At 42.7% G+C, this 15646-nt stretch overlaps 1 protein-coding gene across 2 annotated transcripts in view; it reads left to right on the top strand.

The window, feature by feature from the left end:
* LOC5579000 (exportin-6-A) overlaps window positions 1-12817 on the top strand; it is a 46957-nt gene extending 34140 nt beyond the window's left edge. For both annotated transcript variants that reach the window (XM_021840735.1, XM_021840669.1), the window contains exon 5: window positions 11448-12817. In XM_021840735.1, coding sequence (XP_021696427.1) covers window positions 11448-11528 — 81 coding nt within the window. In that variant the 3' untranslated portion in view covers window positions 11529-12817. The remainder of the gene's footprint in view (window positions 1-11447) is intronic.
* Window positions 12818-15646: the final 2829 nt, after the last annotated feature.

The raw sequence follows: 15646 nt of genomic DNA, 5'->3' as shown, positions 1-15646 counted from the left end.
CATACCGGCGTAACTACAATTTATTTCATTTTCCAGCATAATTTACGTGTATTTCATTTGGCACCGGATGCTCTAATGGCGTGATAGTATTCGTATAAATTTTCAGATAAATTCAATTTAAAACAAAAAAATACGTGAATTTTTTGTTTGTTGAAAACTTTAATATCGATTTTCTCGGTTTCTTCGAAACTGCAGTTACGCCCTTATGATACTGAACGCGAGAATTTGAAGTGGACGACACCTGGCTGGCGAGCTTGGCTGATGAAAGGCTTACCGTAGCACTACGAACCGATGGGATGGGAATCGTCGGGTATGAAGCTTATGCCAGACATCGCAAAAAGGCGAAATCTTGCAGGATGTGAAGGTCGGCAAAGTCTACGGTAAAGCGTTTCCGGTGCAAGAAGTCGGGGCACTTCGCATCCCAATGCTAGAAGAAACCCAGCGAGAGGAAGGAAACCCGAGGAGAAGCCCGTGGTAAGCAATGTGGTCACGCTGCGTTCAACGCAGTGAAGTCGTCCGAGGACAATGTCGACTGGTTTTTCGATTCCGGTGTAACAACGCATCTTTGCTGGAGCTGGAAGCTCTTGAAAGAAGCTGAAAAGGTGTCGTCAAGTATCTCGAAGGGCGTCGTCAATCTGGAAGTAGACATATGCTATGTGTCCCAGATTTAGCCTTGAATCTGTTCTCCGTGGGTAAGATTTGCCAGAGTGGATACCAGGCGACCAGTTCGACAAGGAGGACATATGCAAGGTCGTTAGCCCCACGAAGGAGGTCGAAACGGTTGGACAGTATTCGGATGTTTTCTACAAGTTAAAGCTGGCAAAGGATTCGACGGTCCACGTGGCACGAGTGCAGAAGTTTTCAACTGTGGCATCGTCGATTGGGACATCTCTCGGTCGACGGCATGAAACGGCTGAAAAATATAGCGACATACATACAGTTTGAAGAAGGTGCCGAGCTGGAATGCACCACGAGACAACGGTTCCGTACAACCCAGAGCAGAATGGGCTTGCAGAACGGATGAATTGAACGTTGGTGGAGCGCGCCAAGAGTGTGCTGTTTGATGCCGGGCTTGGAAAGCGATTCTGGGCAGAAGCGGTAGCTACTGCTTCGTACGTCGTCAACCGTTGACCGACAAAACGAAAGGTCTTCAAGTCACACCTGAAGAGAAGCTCACAGGAAATCGTCGCGATTTGTCGCACCTACGTGTTTACGGAAGCGAGGTCATGGTGCATGTTCCGAAGAAGAAAAGACGGAAATGGGACGATAAATCAGAGCGTTGCATCTTCATGGGCTACAGCGAAAACTCGAAAGCATACACAGCAGTTAGCGGCGACGTGATATTCCTGAAGAAAGGTCAAGTTACGCCGAGAGTGGAAGATCCCATCTAAGAGGCACCTTTCAGAATGTTTGTGCAGAATGAGATGGAGGTTGCAGAGAAACAGGTCGTTGATGTTGAAGAACATGATCTGCAGGCGCAAGATGACGAGCTCAGTGAACCCGTGTTCGAGGAATCATAAGCCACCAACAAGACGCTGATCGACTCCGAACTACGACCTACTGCGCTCCCTCCACAACCAGATGACCCACAACAGTTGGAAAGGGAGTGCGTAACCCTAGACAAGTATCGAGAGTTTCTTTTTAGTCTCAGTATTTTTCCTGACGAAAGTTTCCAAATTCCACAGCTTTGCGTGATGCCGAAGTTGACCCTCAGACGATCCATGAAGTGATTTCGTGTGAGAAAATGGTCAATTTTATAGACGCAATGATCGAGAAGTATCGTGTATCGAGCAAAACATGTCGAATTAGAACTGGGAGCTAGCCGAATTGCCAGCTGGAAGGAATGTACTCCGTTGCAAGTGGGTGTATACGGTTAAGACCAATCCAGATCCATCGAGCGGTACAAATCCCGTTTGGAGGCCAACGGCTATTCTCAAGTCAAGGGTGTCGACTACGAAGAAACCTACTCGCCCGTGGTCCGGTATGCTATCATCCGCTATTTGGTGTCGTTAGCTGTCAGTTTGGATCTGAAGATTTATCAGATGGATGCAGTATCCGCCTTTCTGCAAGGGGATTTGGGGGAGGAAGAAATTTATATGGAGCAGCCAGAAGGATTTGTCAACCCTGATCGTCCGAGGAGTTTCTGTAGGCTGAAGAAAGCGATATACGAACTAAAGCAAGCTAGTCGGATTTGTAACCAGAAGCTCGATGGAGAATTGAAGCCTTTGGACACGTGTGTCTATTATCGGATTGAAAACGGACAGATCCTTATAGTAGCGGTGTATATCTACGACCTTCAAAATTTTTCCGTTGGATGAACCATCTTCAGAGGTTTAGGTTGGCCAACAAAGTTCTTGGCATCCGAGTGACGCGACAGAAGGAGACTGTGTGTTTAGAGTTGGCTTTCTGCTTAGCGCCCAAGCTTACGCCGCGCTTATAAAGTGGGAGCATATAAGTGAGAGAATAATCGTCGCCAGATTTAGAACACGGGTCGAAACCTTGCCAAATACAATGTTATGCGCCAACTGATGCTGCCGAATTGCAGGACAAAGAGAACTTTTACAGTCAACTCAATGCTGTCGAGGATATGATATCAAGATCTACATGGGCGACTTCAATGCGAAGATCGGATCCGACAACTCGAGCTATGAGCCCGTCATGGGACGCCATGGCCTCGGAGAAATGAGCGAAAACGGAGAGCTGTTGGCAGGGTCATGTGGGTCTCCCGTGACGGCTTTACTGAAAATCAAATTGACCACATCTGTATCAACCGAAAGTGGAAAACGGAGCCTTCTTGATGTGCGGAATAAACGTAGCGCTGACATCGCATCCGAACATATCCTTCTCATCGGCGAGGTGCGTCTGCGCATTGCGTGGGTCAAAACAACTGTTTTTGAAGTCCAAATCTAGAACACAAGTCAATGGGACTCGTTCCGAGTACTTCTCTAGCCAACCGCAAATATACCCGCATACCAGTCCCATTCCTTAGGACTCGCTTACTTCGTTATCACGCACGTTGACACATTAATATTGAAATTTACGAATGATCACAAGGCATTTTGCCTTCTGAAACTTTTAGTACTCGCAAGTTTCAATTGCAAATTTACTTCGAAGTACTATGCGGTGGTAGGTACTCTACATTATACAATGATAGTGTTGAAAATTTGATTTATCTGTTTCTATCGGCAGCTTGGTTGAGACCATCCACAGCACAGAAACGTTGGACTTGAACCATACCGAGGAATATAACTAATAGAGCAAGTTTTGGATCTTTATGACGACAATCGCTTTAGACTTGCGATTTCCCATATGTGGATGATACTGTTGTGTACCATCCTTTTTCGGCATTAGATGTTATAGGTATGTAGGTACTCTGTACGACTATGAAAATGCTGTCGATGATACTAATGGCGATGTGCGCAAAAAGCCTCCCCTTTCATACCGATAAAACTTGAGCCTGCCGGAGATTTCGTTTCGTTTCGTTTCGAGATTTCGTATCCAAACAAGTTGACAATTGGCCAAACCTTGTTTCAAAGAGAATCTATTTTGATTGTTTTTTAAGCCTCGCACAGATATATACTTTTAGTTGTGGTTCTACTACTTATCGCAACAGAAGTCACTCTAGAAAGCTTTCATGTCAAGCTAGAATAAGTATTTTTTTGTGAATAAACATGGTTTTAATCAGTATAGCTTGTATTATTCATTCTTTTAATGAAATGAAAACCACGACGCAAGATTACAAAAAAAATTATCAAAATGGGTTTGTTTCAATTTCGTCACGATCAACTAATGGGACTGTTATGCGGGTATTCTCAATATGGGCGCACATGGTTTGGTATTTTTTCCACATTTTGTCCATACAAAGATTCAATTTCAAGCATGATTTTGGGAAGTACACTAAAAATAAACCCCATTCACGGAGCTAACTCAAAAATGAATAAAATTAATATGGGACTGTTATGCGAGTATGGGCAGTACAGTAGCCGGGTAAACAGTGAAGAACGTCGAAAACTTCCAATACCTTGGTAGCCAATTGGCGTCTGACGGCGGTACCAAGATCGACATAGGTGCACGGATCAAGAAGGCGAGGGCTGCTTTTGAGAGTTTAAGAAATATTAGTCAACGCTCCAAAATTCGAATATTCAACTCCAATGTCAAATCTCTGCTGCTATACGCCAGTAAAACGTGATATGTATCAGCGGAGAACACTCAACGGCTGCAGGTTTTCATCAACAGATGCCTATGGTATATAGTTCGGGCATGGTGGCCACACAACTGGATCTCTAATACTGAGTTCCATCGTCGGTACCACCAGCAACCGATACAAACCGAAATTTGACAACGAAAGTGGGGGTGGATGGGGCACACTCTACGTCGAGGGGGAACGAAATCTGCACCCAAAAGCTGGATTGGAATTCAGCAGGACATCGCAGCACAGAAGCGAGGCTCATGGCGATGCTGCCTCAACAAAGAAATAAAAGAAGTCGACGTCAATTTGACCTGGCTGCACATCAAGGCGGTAGCTGACAATCGCCCAGGATGGAAATCTTTCACGTCGGCCCTGCACCGGAATGGGTTGCCATAAGTAAGTAAGTAATCGACAGTGGCCTTGTCAACAACTGAAGCAAAGTATATGGTGGTATCGGCATCATCCCAAGAAGTTATCTGGTGGCGAGGACTACGACAGGAGCTATCCGCCGTTGTTGACAAGATTACAATCTTCTGCGACAACAAGAGCACAATCCACGTAGCAAGAAGGGAAGTCTTTTATTATCCACGCATCGACATTCACCTTAATTTTGTGCGGGTGAATATCGAAGTTGGCCGATCTACTGACGAAGTCGGTCCCGGCTCCTAGATTCGAAATCGGAAGAAGAACAATTGAAATTGGACGGATTCTTGATGGCCTTGGCGCAATAACCATTGATTTCAATTTGATCATAGTGTGTTATCTATCATTATATAGGTAATAATTCTTTTTTTGCAATTTCTCTGTTTTTCTGTCACGCCAATCTGTCATGAAACGGCCTTCTTTCCTGCACTGAAGTATGCAGTGCGCGAATAGTCATTACGCAACTGAAACCAGTGCTGTAATGATTCATTACGCAACGCTTTGAGTTGGATAATGAATCATAACAAAACATTTCTTCAGAAATTGTAGAATAATGGTGAATGCATTCTGATACCCTCAAGTGGTCTTCTACGAAATTGCAAAAAATGTTGTACGTCCTTCAAGACATGACCTGCGCCACAATGTTACGCCAACTAACTCAGTCCATGGCTGCTAACCTCCAATTCCTCGATCGCCCCACACTTCCAAGATCCTGCTCCACTTGGTCAAACCACCTAGCTCGTTGCGCTCCCCTTCGTCTTGTACCGGCCGGATTTGAGTTGAACACCATTTTTGCGGGATTGTTGTCCGGCATTCTCACAACGTGTCCCGCCCATCGTACCCTTCCAGCTTTGGCGACTTTCGTGATACTGGGTTCACCGTAGAGTTGCGCAAGCTCGTGGTTCATTCTTCTCCTCCATACGCCGTTCTCACATACTCCGCCGAAGATCGTCCTAAGCCCACGTCGTTCAAAAACTCCTAGCGCTTGCAGGTCCTCTTCGAGCATTGTCCACGTCTCATGCCCGTAGAGGACTACCGGTCTTATTAGCGTCTTGTACATGGTACACTTAGTACGGAAGTGAAGTTTACCAGACCGCAAGGTCTTGTGGAGTCCATAGTAAGCACGACTTCCGGCGATGATACGTCTTCGAATTTCTCTGCTGCAGTTGTTATCCGACGTTATCAATGATCTGAGGTAGACGAATTGGTCCACCACCTCGAACTCATCCCCGTCGATCGTCACGCGTCGGCCTATGCGAGCTCTATCGCGCTCGGTTCCTTCAGCCAGCAGATATTTCGTCTTCGACGTATTTACCTTCAATCCAACCCGATCTGCTTCACGTTTCAGCCTGGTATACTGTTCAGCAACCACCTGGAACGTTCTTCCGACAATGTCCACGTCGTCAGCGAAACAAATGAACTGGCTGGATTTATTGAAGATCGTGCCCCGCATGTTGAAGCCCGCCCGTTTCATAACACCTTCTAGCGCAATATTGAACAGGAGGCAGGAAAGACCATCGCCTTGTCGAAGTCCTTTGCGTGTTTCAAACGGGTCCGATAAGGCTCCCGATATCTTCACACAGCACTGTACACTATCCATCGTTGCTTTGATCAGTCTAGTCAGTTTCCCGGGAAAACCGTTCTCGTCCATAATCTTCCATAGCTCTTCGCGGTCGATGGTATCATAGGCCGCTTTGAAATCGATGAATAGGTGGTGCGTAGGGACTTGATATTCGCGACACTTTTGGAGGATCTGCCGCAACATAAAGATTTGGTCTGTCGTCGATCGCCCGTCCACAAATCCGGCTTGATAACTTCCAACAAATCTGCTTGCCAGTGGCGATAGACGGCGGAAGATGATCTGGGAAAGCACTTTATAGGCTGCATTAAGAATGGTGATCGCTCGATAGTTCTCACATTCTAACTTGTCACCCTTTTTGTATATTGGGTATATTATTCCCTCCTTCCACTCCTCCGGTAGCTGTTCTGTATCCCAGATCCTGGCTATCAATCGGTGCAGACAAGTGGCCAACCTGTCCGGGCCCATTTTAATAAGTTCCGCTACAATACCATCCTTTCCAGCTGCTTTGTTGTTCTTGAGCTGTTTGATAGCATCCTTAACTTCACCTATTGTGGGAGTTGGCACGTCTCCCTCATCCGCCGTACTGATGAAGCCATTCCTCCTGCTGTCTTGATCTTCCTCCTCTGCGCCGTTTAGGTGTTCATTGTAGTGCTGCTTCCACCTTTCAATCACCTCACGTTCGTCCGTCAAGATACCTCCATCCTTATCCCGGCACATTTCGGCTCGCGGCACAAAGCCTTTGCGGGATGCATTAAGTTTCTTGTAGAACTTACGTGTTTCTTGAGAACGATACAACTGCTCCATCTCTTCGCACTCCAACTCTTCCAGATGGCGCTTTTTATCCCGGAATAGATGGGTTTGCTGTCTTAACTTCTGTTTGAATCGTTCCACGTTTTGACGGGTGCCTTGCTGCAGCATCATCGCCCGCGCTGCATTCTTCTCGTCCAAAACCGTCTGACACTCCTCGTTGAACCAACCGTTCCGTCGATTTGCTTCCATGAACCCAATGGCACCTTCCGCTGCGTTGTTTATGGCTGCTTTGAGACTACTCCAGCAGTCCTCAAGAGGGGCTTCGGTGAGCTCTCCCTCTTCCGGCAACGCTGCCTCAAGGCTTTGCGCGTATTCAGTTGCGACTTCGGGTTGCTTGAGTCGCTCCAGATTGTACCGGGGCGGGCGTCGGTACCGAATGTTGTTCACAACGGAGAGTCGTTGGCGCACTTTACCCGTCACAAGGTAGTGGTCCGAATCGATGTTTGCGCCGCGATAGGTTTTGACGTCGATAATGTCCGAGAAGTGCCTTCCATCAATCAAAACGTGGTCGATTTGTGATTCAGTCTGTTGGGGTGATCTCCAGGTGTACCGATACGGGAGGCTGTGCTGGAAGTAGGTGCTACGAATGGCCATGTTTTTGGCGGCGGCGAAATCAATCAGTCTAAGGCCGTTTTCGTTCGTAAGCTGGTGAGCGCTGAACTTCCCTATAATCGGTCTAAATTCCTCCTCCTGGCCAACCTGAGCGTTGAGATCTCCGATAACGATTTTGACATCATGGCTTGGGCAGCCGTCGTATTCACGTTCCAGCTGCGCGTAGAAAGCGTCCTTATCGTCATCGTCACTTGCTAGGTGAGGGCTCTGCACGTTGATTATGCTGATATTGAAGAAACGGCCTTTGATCCTCAACTTGCACATTCTGTTGTCGAATGGCCACCACCCAATCACGCGCCTCTGCGTTTCGCCCATCACGATAAAAGCTGTGTCCAGCTCATGTCTATTGCCGCAGCTCTGGTAGATGGTATAACCACAGACAAACAGACGTAACACTTAGAACAAATATCTTCAAAATCCATCGTCCAGTTTACGCCATCAGCATCTAGTGAGCATGTTGCATGAAAAGGTGTTTCGTGCAACAAGACCGGCAGATGGCGGTAGTGTGAAACGTCAAACGCGAAGAAAAACGATGCGCGCGCCTCTGGTTGTGAGATTTGTAACATAGCGAATTTGAAATGATCATTAAATGCAATGTTGCTGAACAACGATCGGAAACGCGAGGCACGATGAATTTTCGTAGGCATCAAAACAGAATCTGCGAATAAACACAAACAACCGTTCGGGCGCTTCATTCGTTCGTGTTTCATTTTCGGATCGCTGTTTCTCCAGACGCTATCATCGGGTGATTTTCCATCGCTCGATAATGTGAACAGTATGATCCACGCTGCCTGCTCTTCGCGAAGAACAGGAAAATATTCATTTCGATCATCTTCATGCGGGCTTGCAACAATCACGCTAAACTTGCTCCTCTCAAAAAAGAGTGCCGAGCGCACAAAATTGGCCCCTTTTCGTGCAGCACAGATTCTGTGCAAAGGGGCTGTACACAGTTTTGTGCAAACGGTGGTAAACAAAACTGAATGAGTGAATTGCGCACAGAGGAGGAACGCTTGGAATGCGGAATTCGTTTTCATTTTTGTATTGCTTCTGAAAATATAAAAAAAACATTCCAATTTTAAAGATTTTCAGAGATTTTTTCATTTGTATAGCCGAAGCGGAAGCTAATGGGGAAAAAACTTTCGCATTTGCGACCATCTTCCGGCTTTTCGCTAGAAAACATCTCAGAAAACTCCCCATCTAACCAACGGCCAACTGTTTGCTGCCACGCGGGATATCATTGACAGTTCCGTTTCCATCGATCCCAGACAGCCGAAGGCCAAAACGTCGGCAACTCACAGAATGAGTGCCACCTACTCAGAGTTTTCACTCAGTCAGCCAGTTCTGCATTGGTTGCCTCATTCTGTGTAGTTTTAACACATGCGCTGCGTGGAGCTGGCTTAGCGTGGAGTGTTTGCTTGACTTTACGAGAAGAAGCAACCTTGCAATGAATCACGAGAATGAACAGCGCGTGGATAAATGAATCCTACGAGTGGAAAGGCTTCGCGAACCACTTATCGGTGTGTTCATTTTGCTTCTTCGGCGTTGCATCCGTTCGCTTTTTGCGATGCTCTTCGTGACGCAAAAATGAAAAATGAATATTGGCGAATGTTGGATCGCGAAGATGCGTCGATCATTGTTCACGAAGAAGATCCATCGCAACCCTGATTAAATGAGTGGTCGATGGAAATTTCGTCAGTGTTACGTCTGTTTGTCTGTGGTATAACCATCCCTATACGTATGTACCGTCGACCCTTTCCAGCAAACCTCCTGCAGCGCTACGATGTCGAACTTGCGGACCCTCAATAATTCGGAAAGAATGCTGGTACTTCCCAAGAAATTGAAAGACTTACAGTTCCATGATCCGAGTTTCCAATCGTTAGTCCGTTTTCGATGCCTGGGTCTATGCCGATTGTTCCGTTCCGAATTTACATTGTATGCTTCCTGTACTGATGATTTTTACGGCTGGCTTGTAAGGCCTGCACCAACCCCCAGTCTCGCCGGAGGATCATCGTGCACAGCACTGTTTAGAGTCCCACGCTGGCACTAGGACAATGATCAGCCGCTCCTAACATGGAGAACAGACGCTGTTTTGAGCCGCCCCTAACATGGAGAACAGACGCTCTGATAAGCTACACCCTCAGAAGAGAGGAGCCCCCCTTCCCTGTCAGCATACGACCAAGGTTCCACCAGGGTTGGTTACCCGATCTTCCCTACGGTTACTCGTATCCCAGGCGGCACCACGGGGAGGTAGGGATAGGAGTTACTGGACAGGAGGCTAAGGACCACAAATGGGGTCTATTTTATACCTCGGCAAGCCTCGTTGGATAAATGAACGTCGTGCTATAAAAATCATCGTTCTGTAACTTGTTGCGTAAACTACTATTGTTCTACATATCAAACAAAGCAGACGTCTTTCAATCAGTTGTCCATTATATCTGAAGGGCACACTATCGAGCTTGGCTTGCCGTATTAGCGAAACTAATAATCAGTTCCGTTAATTGGTTTAGAAGATATAGATTGTTAATCGCATCAATTTGCATCATACACGTGTTTCAATAAACTTTATTGTTCCTGTTAAATTCCGTTGTTTGTGAAGAAACATTCTATACTTTAGATAGATCGTATGGTCCTGTCAATCGGGATATTTAGGTGAAGGTTTGAATAAATCTGAACTCGATTATAAAAAAATAGGGCAAGCCGTTTTCGAAAAGTAAGTTTGGAATTGTTTCCAAACACCTGGTTTGAAGAGAACGCACATTCGCCATCTGCTCTATTAGAAAGAGGATGTTATGAAGAAACTTGTAGTGGAATTGATACCCTAAATGATAGTTCAACATCAGGAATATGGTATGCAGTGAATCATGATAAGGATAGAATCAAAAGAGGGTATCGCTTTTCAAATGACCCTAGTTCACGCTATTTGGCCTGGTCTTCTGCAAAACATTGCAATGAAGTGCAATACTTGATGCTCATGGAACAGATTGTTAGTCCGCAATAAGCTGGACCTAAACCTTAACATGTTTGTAATCTTGCGATTCAGAGAATAATATCGTTATCGGATAAATATTCATGCAGGTAATGAAGACTACACCAGGAAGTACTTTAATTGTGCAGAGTCCTGCTTTGTCATGCAGTTGGATGCAGATTTTCAAAACACCGTACACCCCCGTTATTTTGAACGGTACCTCATGCAAACCATCGGTGTTCATTTTTAATTTGAACATCTAGTCACCCTAGAGACGTGTTTCTGGTCACCTCTTTCACTGTTTTGGTTTGATTCTGCGTTCCGTTCCACAGCGTTCCATTCCACTTTATTCCGTTCCATGAGCTAAATGACGTTTGAACCATTTTTAATCTGAACGATATGCAAATTAGCGGAGTACAAAATAAAAAGTGTGGTCAAACCAACGGGGGTACCCGGTAATAGTTAGTGGACAATAGATCACCAAATAATGTCCTATATGGGAAGAATGTTACAAATTTGAGCTGAACGAGGATCGATGACCGTGAATGACGATGAATAGCTAGAATACAACTTCTTTTTCTTCTTGGCAGTACGTCCCCACTGGGACAGTGCCTGCTTCTCTGCTTCACTGAGTAGTGCTTCAGTGTTCAATGAGCACTCTCACAGTTATCAATAGAGAGCTGTGTAATGACTACTATCAACTATGCAATCAATTCTCTACACAGTAGATACATTCCTAATTTTCTATTTGGCAAACAGGTAGATTTAGGGTTAAGGAGTCGTAAATTGACTTATTATAATCCAACCGTAGAAAACAATCATTATTCAGCGCCTAATCCTGTTTTGCTATCTCTCCCCCCCAAAAGGACTACCCAACCTTTGCTCACCGCATGAACCAGCTGATACAGGACACCAAGTGCTGCCAGCTGAATGGTTCCGCATCCTAATCCCGTAACGCCATCGCCAGCAGCAGCAAGCAGCAGCGTCGTCGTCTTCGTAGCCATCGCCGTCGTAATTCTCGTCACATCGTCGTCAGCCATCGGAACGGACTTTAACTTTATTACATCTAGAACTACTAACTCTCTATGTCTCATTCACATCTCCCACAAAGAAATATTTCAAATCAAAGTCAAGAACAAGACCACATTGGTTGAGAGAACCAATCTTTTAGTCGGATGAGAAACGCGTGGGGCAGAACTGAAATTCACGAAAATTCCATACTTTTTTACTAATACTAATAACGATCGCAACTTAAGCAAATTAAAAACAAACAAAAAAAAAACAATCGAGAGTTTAGAGTAAAACGCGCGTCCCAGGAAAATTCTAATATAATAAAATTATCTAAATCGAGTAGCGATAATGGAATCGAAACACAAATTTATCGTATACCAGAGTGGTTAAAAGCATGCTCTTCTATTCGTGTACTTGCAAAACAAACACACACAAACGCCGAGATTCGAATTAAAAGTTGCGAAAGAGATCTACAAATCTAGCAAGAAAAAGCATCTATTTATGTTTCTTTTAAGTTGATATTTGCTTTTGAAGATCAGGTAAAACTTGCTCTAGAGAGCGTTTATGCGCGCCAGCTATGTCTGCGGTAGGGTTAGAACACACAATACACCACACACATCCAGGAGGTGTCGCAAGGCCGTGCTAATTCTCCTATTATTGAAGCATCTAAGTCGTAAATATTTGATATCATTATTATCAGGATTTTATTTTTATAATAATCAAGTGTAACATGTGATATTCAGAAGGATTAGTTTTTATGGAAAAAAATACAATTTTTGCCCTAGTACCGTCAATCAAAAAAGAGATATGTTTTATTTCGTTTCGTTTTGTCTTTTCAGTCTATATGTTCGTTTGTGGCAGTTTCTTCGTTTAGTTCTTTGTATCAAATCTGTGCACAAGCTTTATTTATATTATAATCACAAATTTTATCTTTAAAACCGATTCTTTTTCGTGCTATCAAAATGGAATTCTAATTGCGAGGGAGAAGGCGAAACTATACAGATACATCAGGAAGTAGTATTATACACATATGGTTTCCTAGAGGAATGATAAAACAAGAGAACCACATATAAACGAGTTCCCCTTCCCCCTTTGAAATAGAGTGTTAGAGCATAATGAATATATTCCGCGTAATATTTTCCATTGAAGATAATTTCCAGGAAATTTATAGCATCCTACTTCTAGCCGAGCAATAAAACCAAGCGGAAGCTGCATCAATAAGTAATTCGATCGAGATGATTGTGTTTTCGATTCTTCCGAAATTCCTCTGTGCATTCTATGGTTCAAGCACCATGCGTCTCCATTGGTTTGGATTGAGTAACGAGGTGGTATTTCGTTCTCTCTTTCTCTCTCGTTGAAGAGAGATTGACAGAATCGATTGCAAAAGAGGGTAACTCGCAGGTTTGGCGCGAAACGCAAGCCAGAGAGCGCAACAACACGTGGTTGTGAGTGACTATGATAATATGGTGTGATCGATTGCAAGTTCGTCGCTTGTAAGAAGAAAGTCTAACATTGACTGCGCAACGCAAATGGACAGTCGAGAAATCTGCGCGACTAACTCAGTTCGAGAGGATGGATGCACTTGATTCTATGCAGCTCCTACATCTGTAAGTAATGTAAGAATTCTTTACATTGTCTAAATTTTTTATTTGTGCTTGGAAAAGTTCCTGAACAAATAACTGGAGGAAGTCGACAAGGAATTTTTTTCTGAATTCCTATAGAAATCTCTTGGCAAGTGCGTAAACAATTGCGTCGATGTGGATCAATAAACAAATTCTTTCGATAATCTCTCGAGTAACCTTTTGAAAGAATAAATAAATTCCCAGATGAATCGCTGAGAAATTTCTTTGAAAAATTAAAGTATATGTGCTCGAGCAATTCTTTGAGTAATTCGTTGAGAAATCTCAATTCCTGGAAAATTCAGGGCAGATATGCTGGAAAGATTCCTGAAAGAGACCTAGAATAAATTCTTAACAGATCCCTTAGAATAATTCCTGGATAGATGATTAGAGAAACATATTGAGTAATCACTGAAGCAGTTCTTGAAGTGATTCTTGGATAAATCCTTGGACAAATTCATATACAAATTCTCTAAAAAGCTTCTTGAGAAACCCAAGGAAGATTTTTACAGCTTTTTAGGAGAATCTTGAATGAGTTTCAGCAATAATTACTGAATTGATTTTGTATGTGTTGGTCATATTACGTCTTGAGTATTACCGAGAAATTCGTGGATAGTGTATCGTAATAGTAAAATTATTTGGAAAGGCCGGTAATAGTCGTATTTAAGCATGGATTTTCCCAGCTCAATGCTCTTGATAGAGGGTAGGTTAAAGCCTGGGAGGGAGAAACCGATACAAAATTTATGTACAGTGGCTCAATTTCATATTCGTACAGGATACAGTTTTCACATCAAGTTAGTAAAAAACTGTTAAATGATGTATTGAGTTTAAAATACTTTATCCACATTGAATAGGTATCATCTATTATTTGCCAATCACAAACTGTTTCCATTTACGTTCATCTTTGGATTGATGAAAAAGTATTGAATCGATGTCTAAAATTCACCCAATTCCATATTCGTACACCTACCAAAATTCAAACGTACAAAATTAAAAACTAATTTTGAAAGCTCTAATTGATTGCTGAAGTGCTTTGTTATGATGTTCAAATGTAGTGAAGTACATTTGGACAATTTATTAGTGGACATTTATGAAATTTCGGTAAAATTATGAGAAATGCCAGTTTTCCAATGATTTTTGCTATAAAATCCAATAATTCGAACAATAACTTTCATTTTTGTCATTGGATCCAATCTATTAATTACATTCGTGAGCTCTGATAGAAATTTAGTTGAAATGTATACAGTTTACAGAAATCATAAACAGATTTTATCCCTTTTGAGTTCAGAAAATTGTTTTGCCATAACTTCAAAATTCATCTAAAACGATAATTTTAATCAATGTAAACCAAATTTTCATTCTAAACAACAGGTAGATGTTAATTTTGAACTTGTCTGTAAAAAGAATTCGAATTACGAACTTCGTTTTACAATAAAGTACCCTAAACTACGCTGTACATACCTCCACATATTGATGGTATGGCAACACTCAAATATCTTTGAATTTCAAATTTCAAATTCTATATATATATTTTGCAATTTATTGATTTTATAAGAAAAAATACAAAATAACTTGAATTAGCAGAGAGCATTGATATACTTTTTACTGGAATATATCCTGTTGTTTTCATAATTAAAAAAAAAAAACGTTTGTGTTGCGGTTGTGGCAATAATATTTATTCTATATATCTCTATAATCATGTTTGGAAGTGAAATGTAAATTAAAAATAATAATTAAGCAATGTTTTGATAGGAACATTAACTATGGATTATGTATATCCATTTAGCAGCTAAACTGAGAGAAATTTACTAAAATTTTTGGTTTTGTATTTGTTATAATTGTTACACACTTAGAAAAAATTACCGACTTCGGTAATTTATTTACCGAAATCTCAACAGCTGAACGGTCGGTAATGCGTTCGGTAAACTAGAATTTTACCAATCAATCGGTAATTTGGATGAGCAAAAATAACTGTCAAAATTGCCAATTGATCGGTAAAGTTTACCGAAGCAAATAAGCCTGCATTGTAATGCAGTTTACCGGAGATAGAAACTCGGCGCCTGGCCACTGAAAAATCTGTGATGTTCATATTTACGGTGTCACGCACTGTTTTGATATTTTAAACTAAACACATAATATAAATTTTGAAAGAGGAATATTTATTTTTCACTTGTAATGCCATGGTATTGATATTAATCAGATACAAATTCAGATACTGTTCAAGCTCCATTTCCCGATCGATGCAAAAAACACTGCACGGTGGTTCATCTCAATTCGTTGTATTGCCGGTTGGTTTAAAACTTCCAAAAGGATGGTTCTCAACAGCAACTTCCAAGAACAGATCCGGATCCTGCAGTGTATTTGTTTCATGTTTCTGGTGTTCTGGTGTCGGCGTGATCATTGCTATGAACCAGTCCAGTAACATAACCTGCGAC

The sequence above is a fragment of the Aedes aegypti genome, chromosome 1 (assembly GCF_002204515.2).
Source record: "Aedes aegypti strain LVP_AGWG chromosome 1, AaegL5.0 Primary Assembly, whole genome shotgun sequence".
Lineage (NCBI taxonomy): Eukaryota > Metazoa > Arthropoda > Insecta > Diptera > Culicidae > Aedes > Aedes aegypti.
The sequence above is the reverse complement of the archived record's forward strand: the minus strand, read 5'-3'. Positions and strand labels throughout refer to the sequence as shown.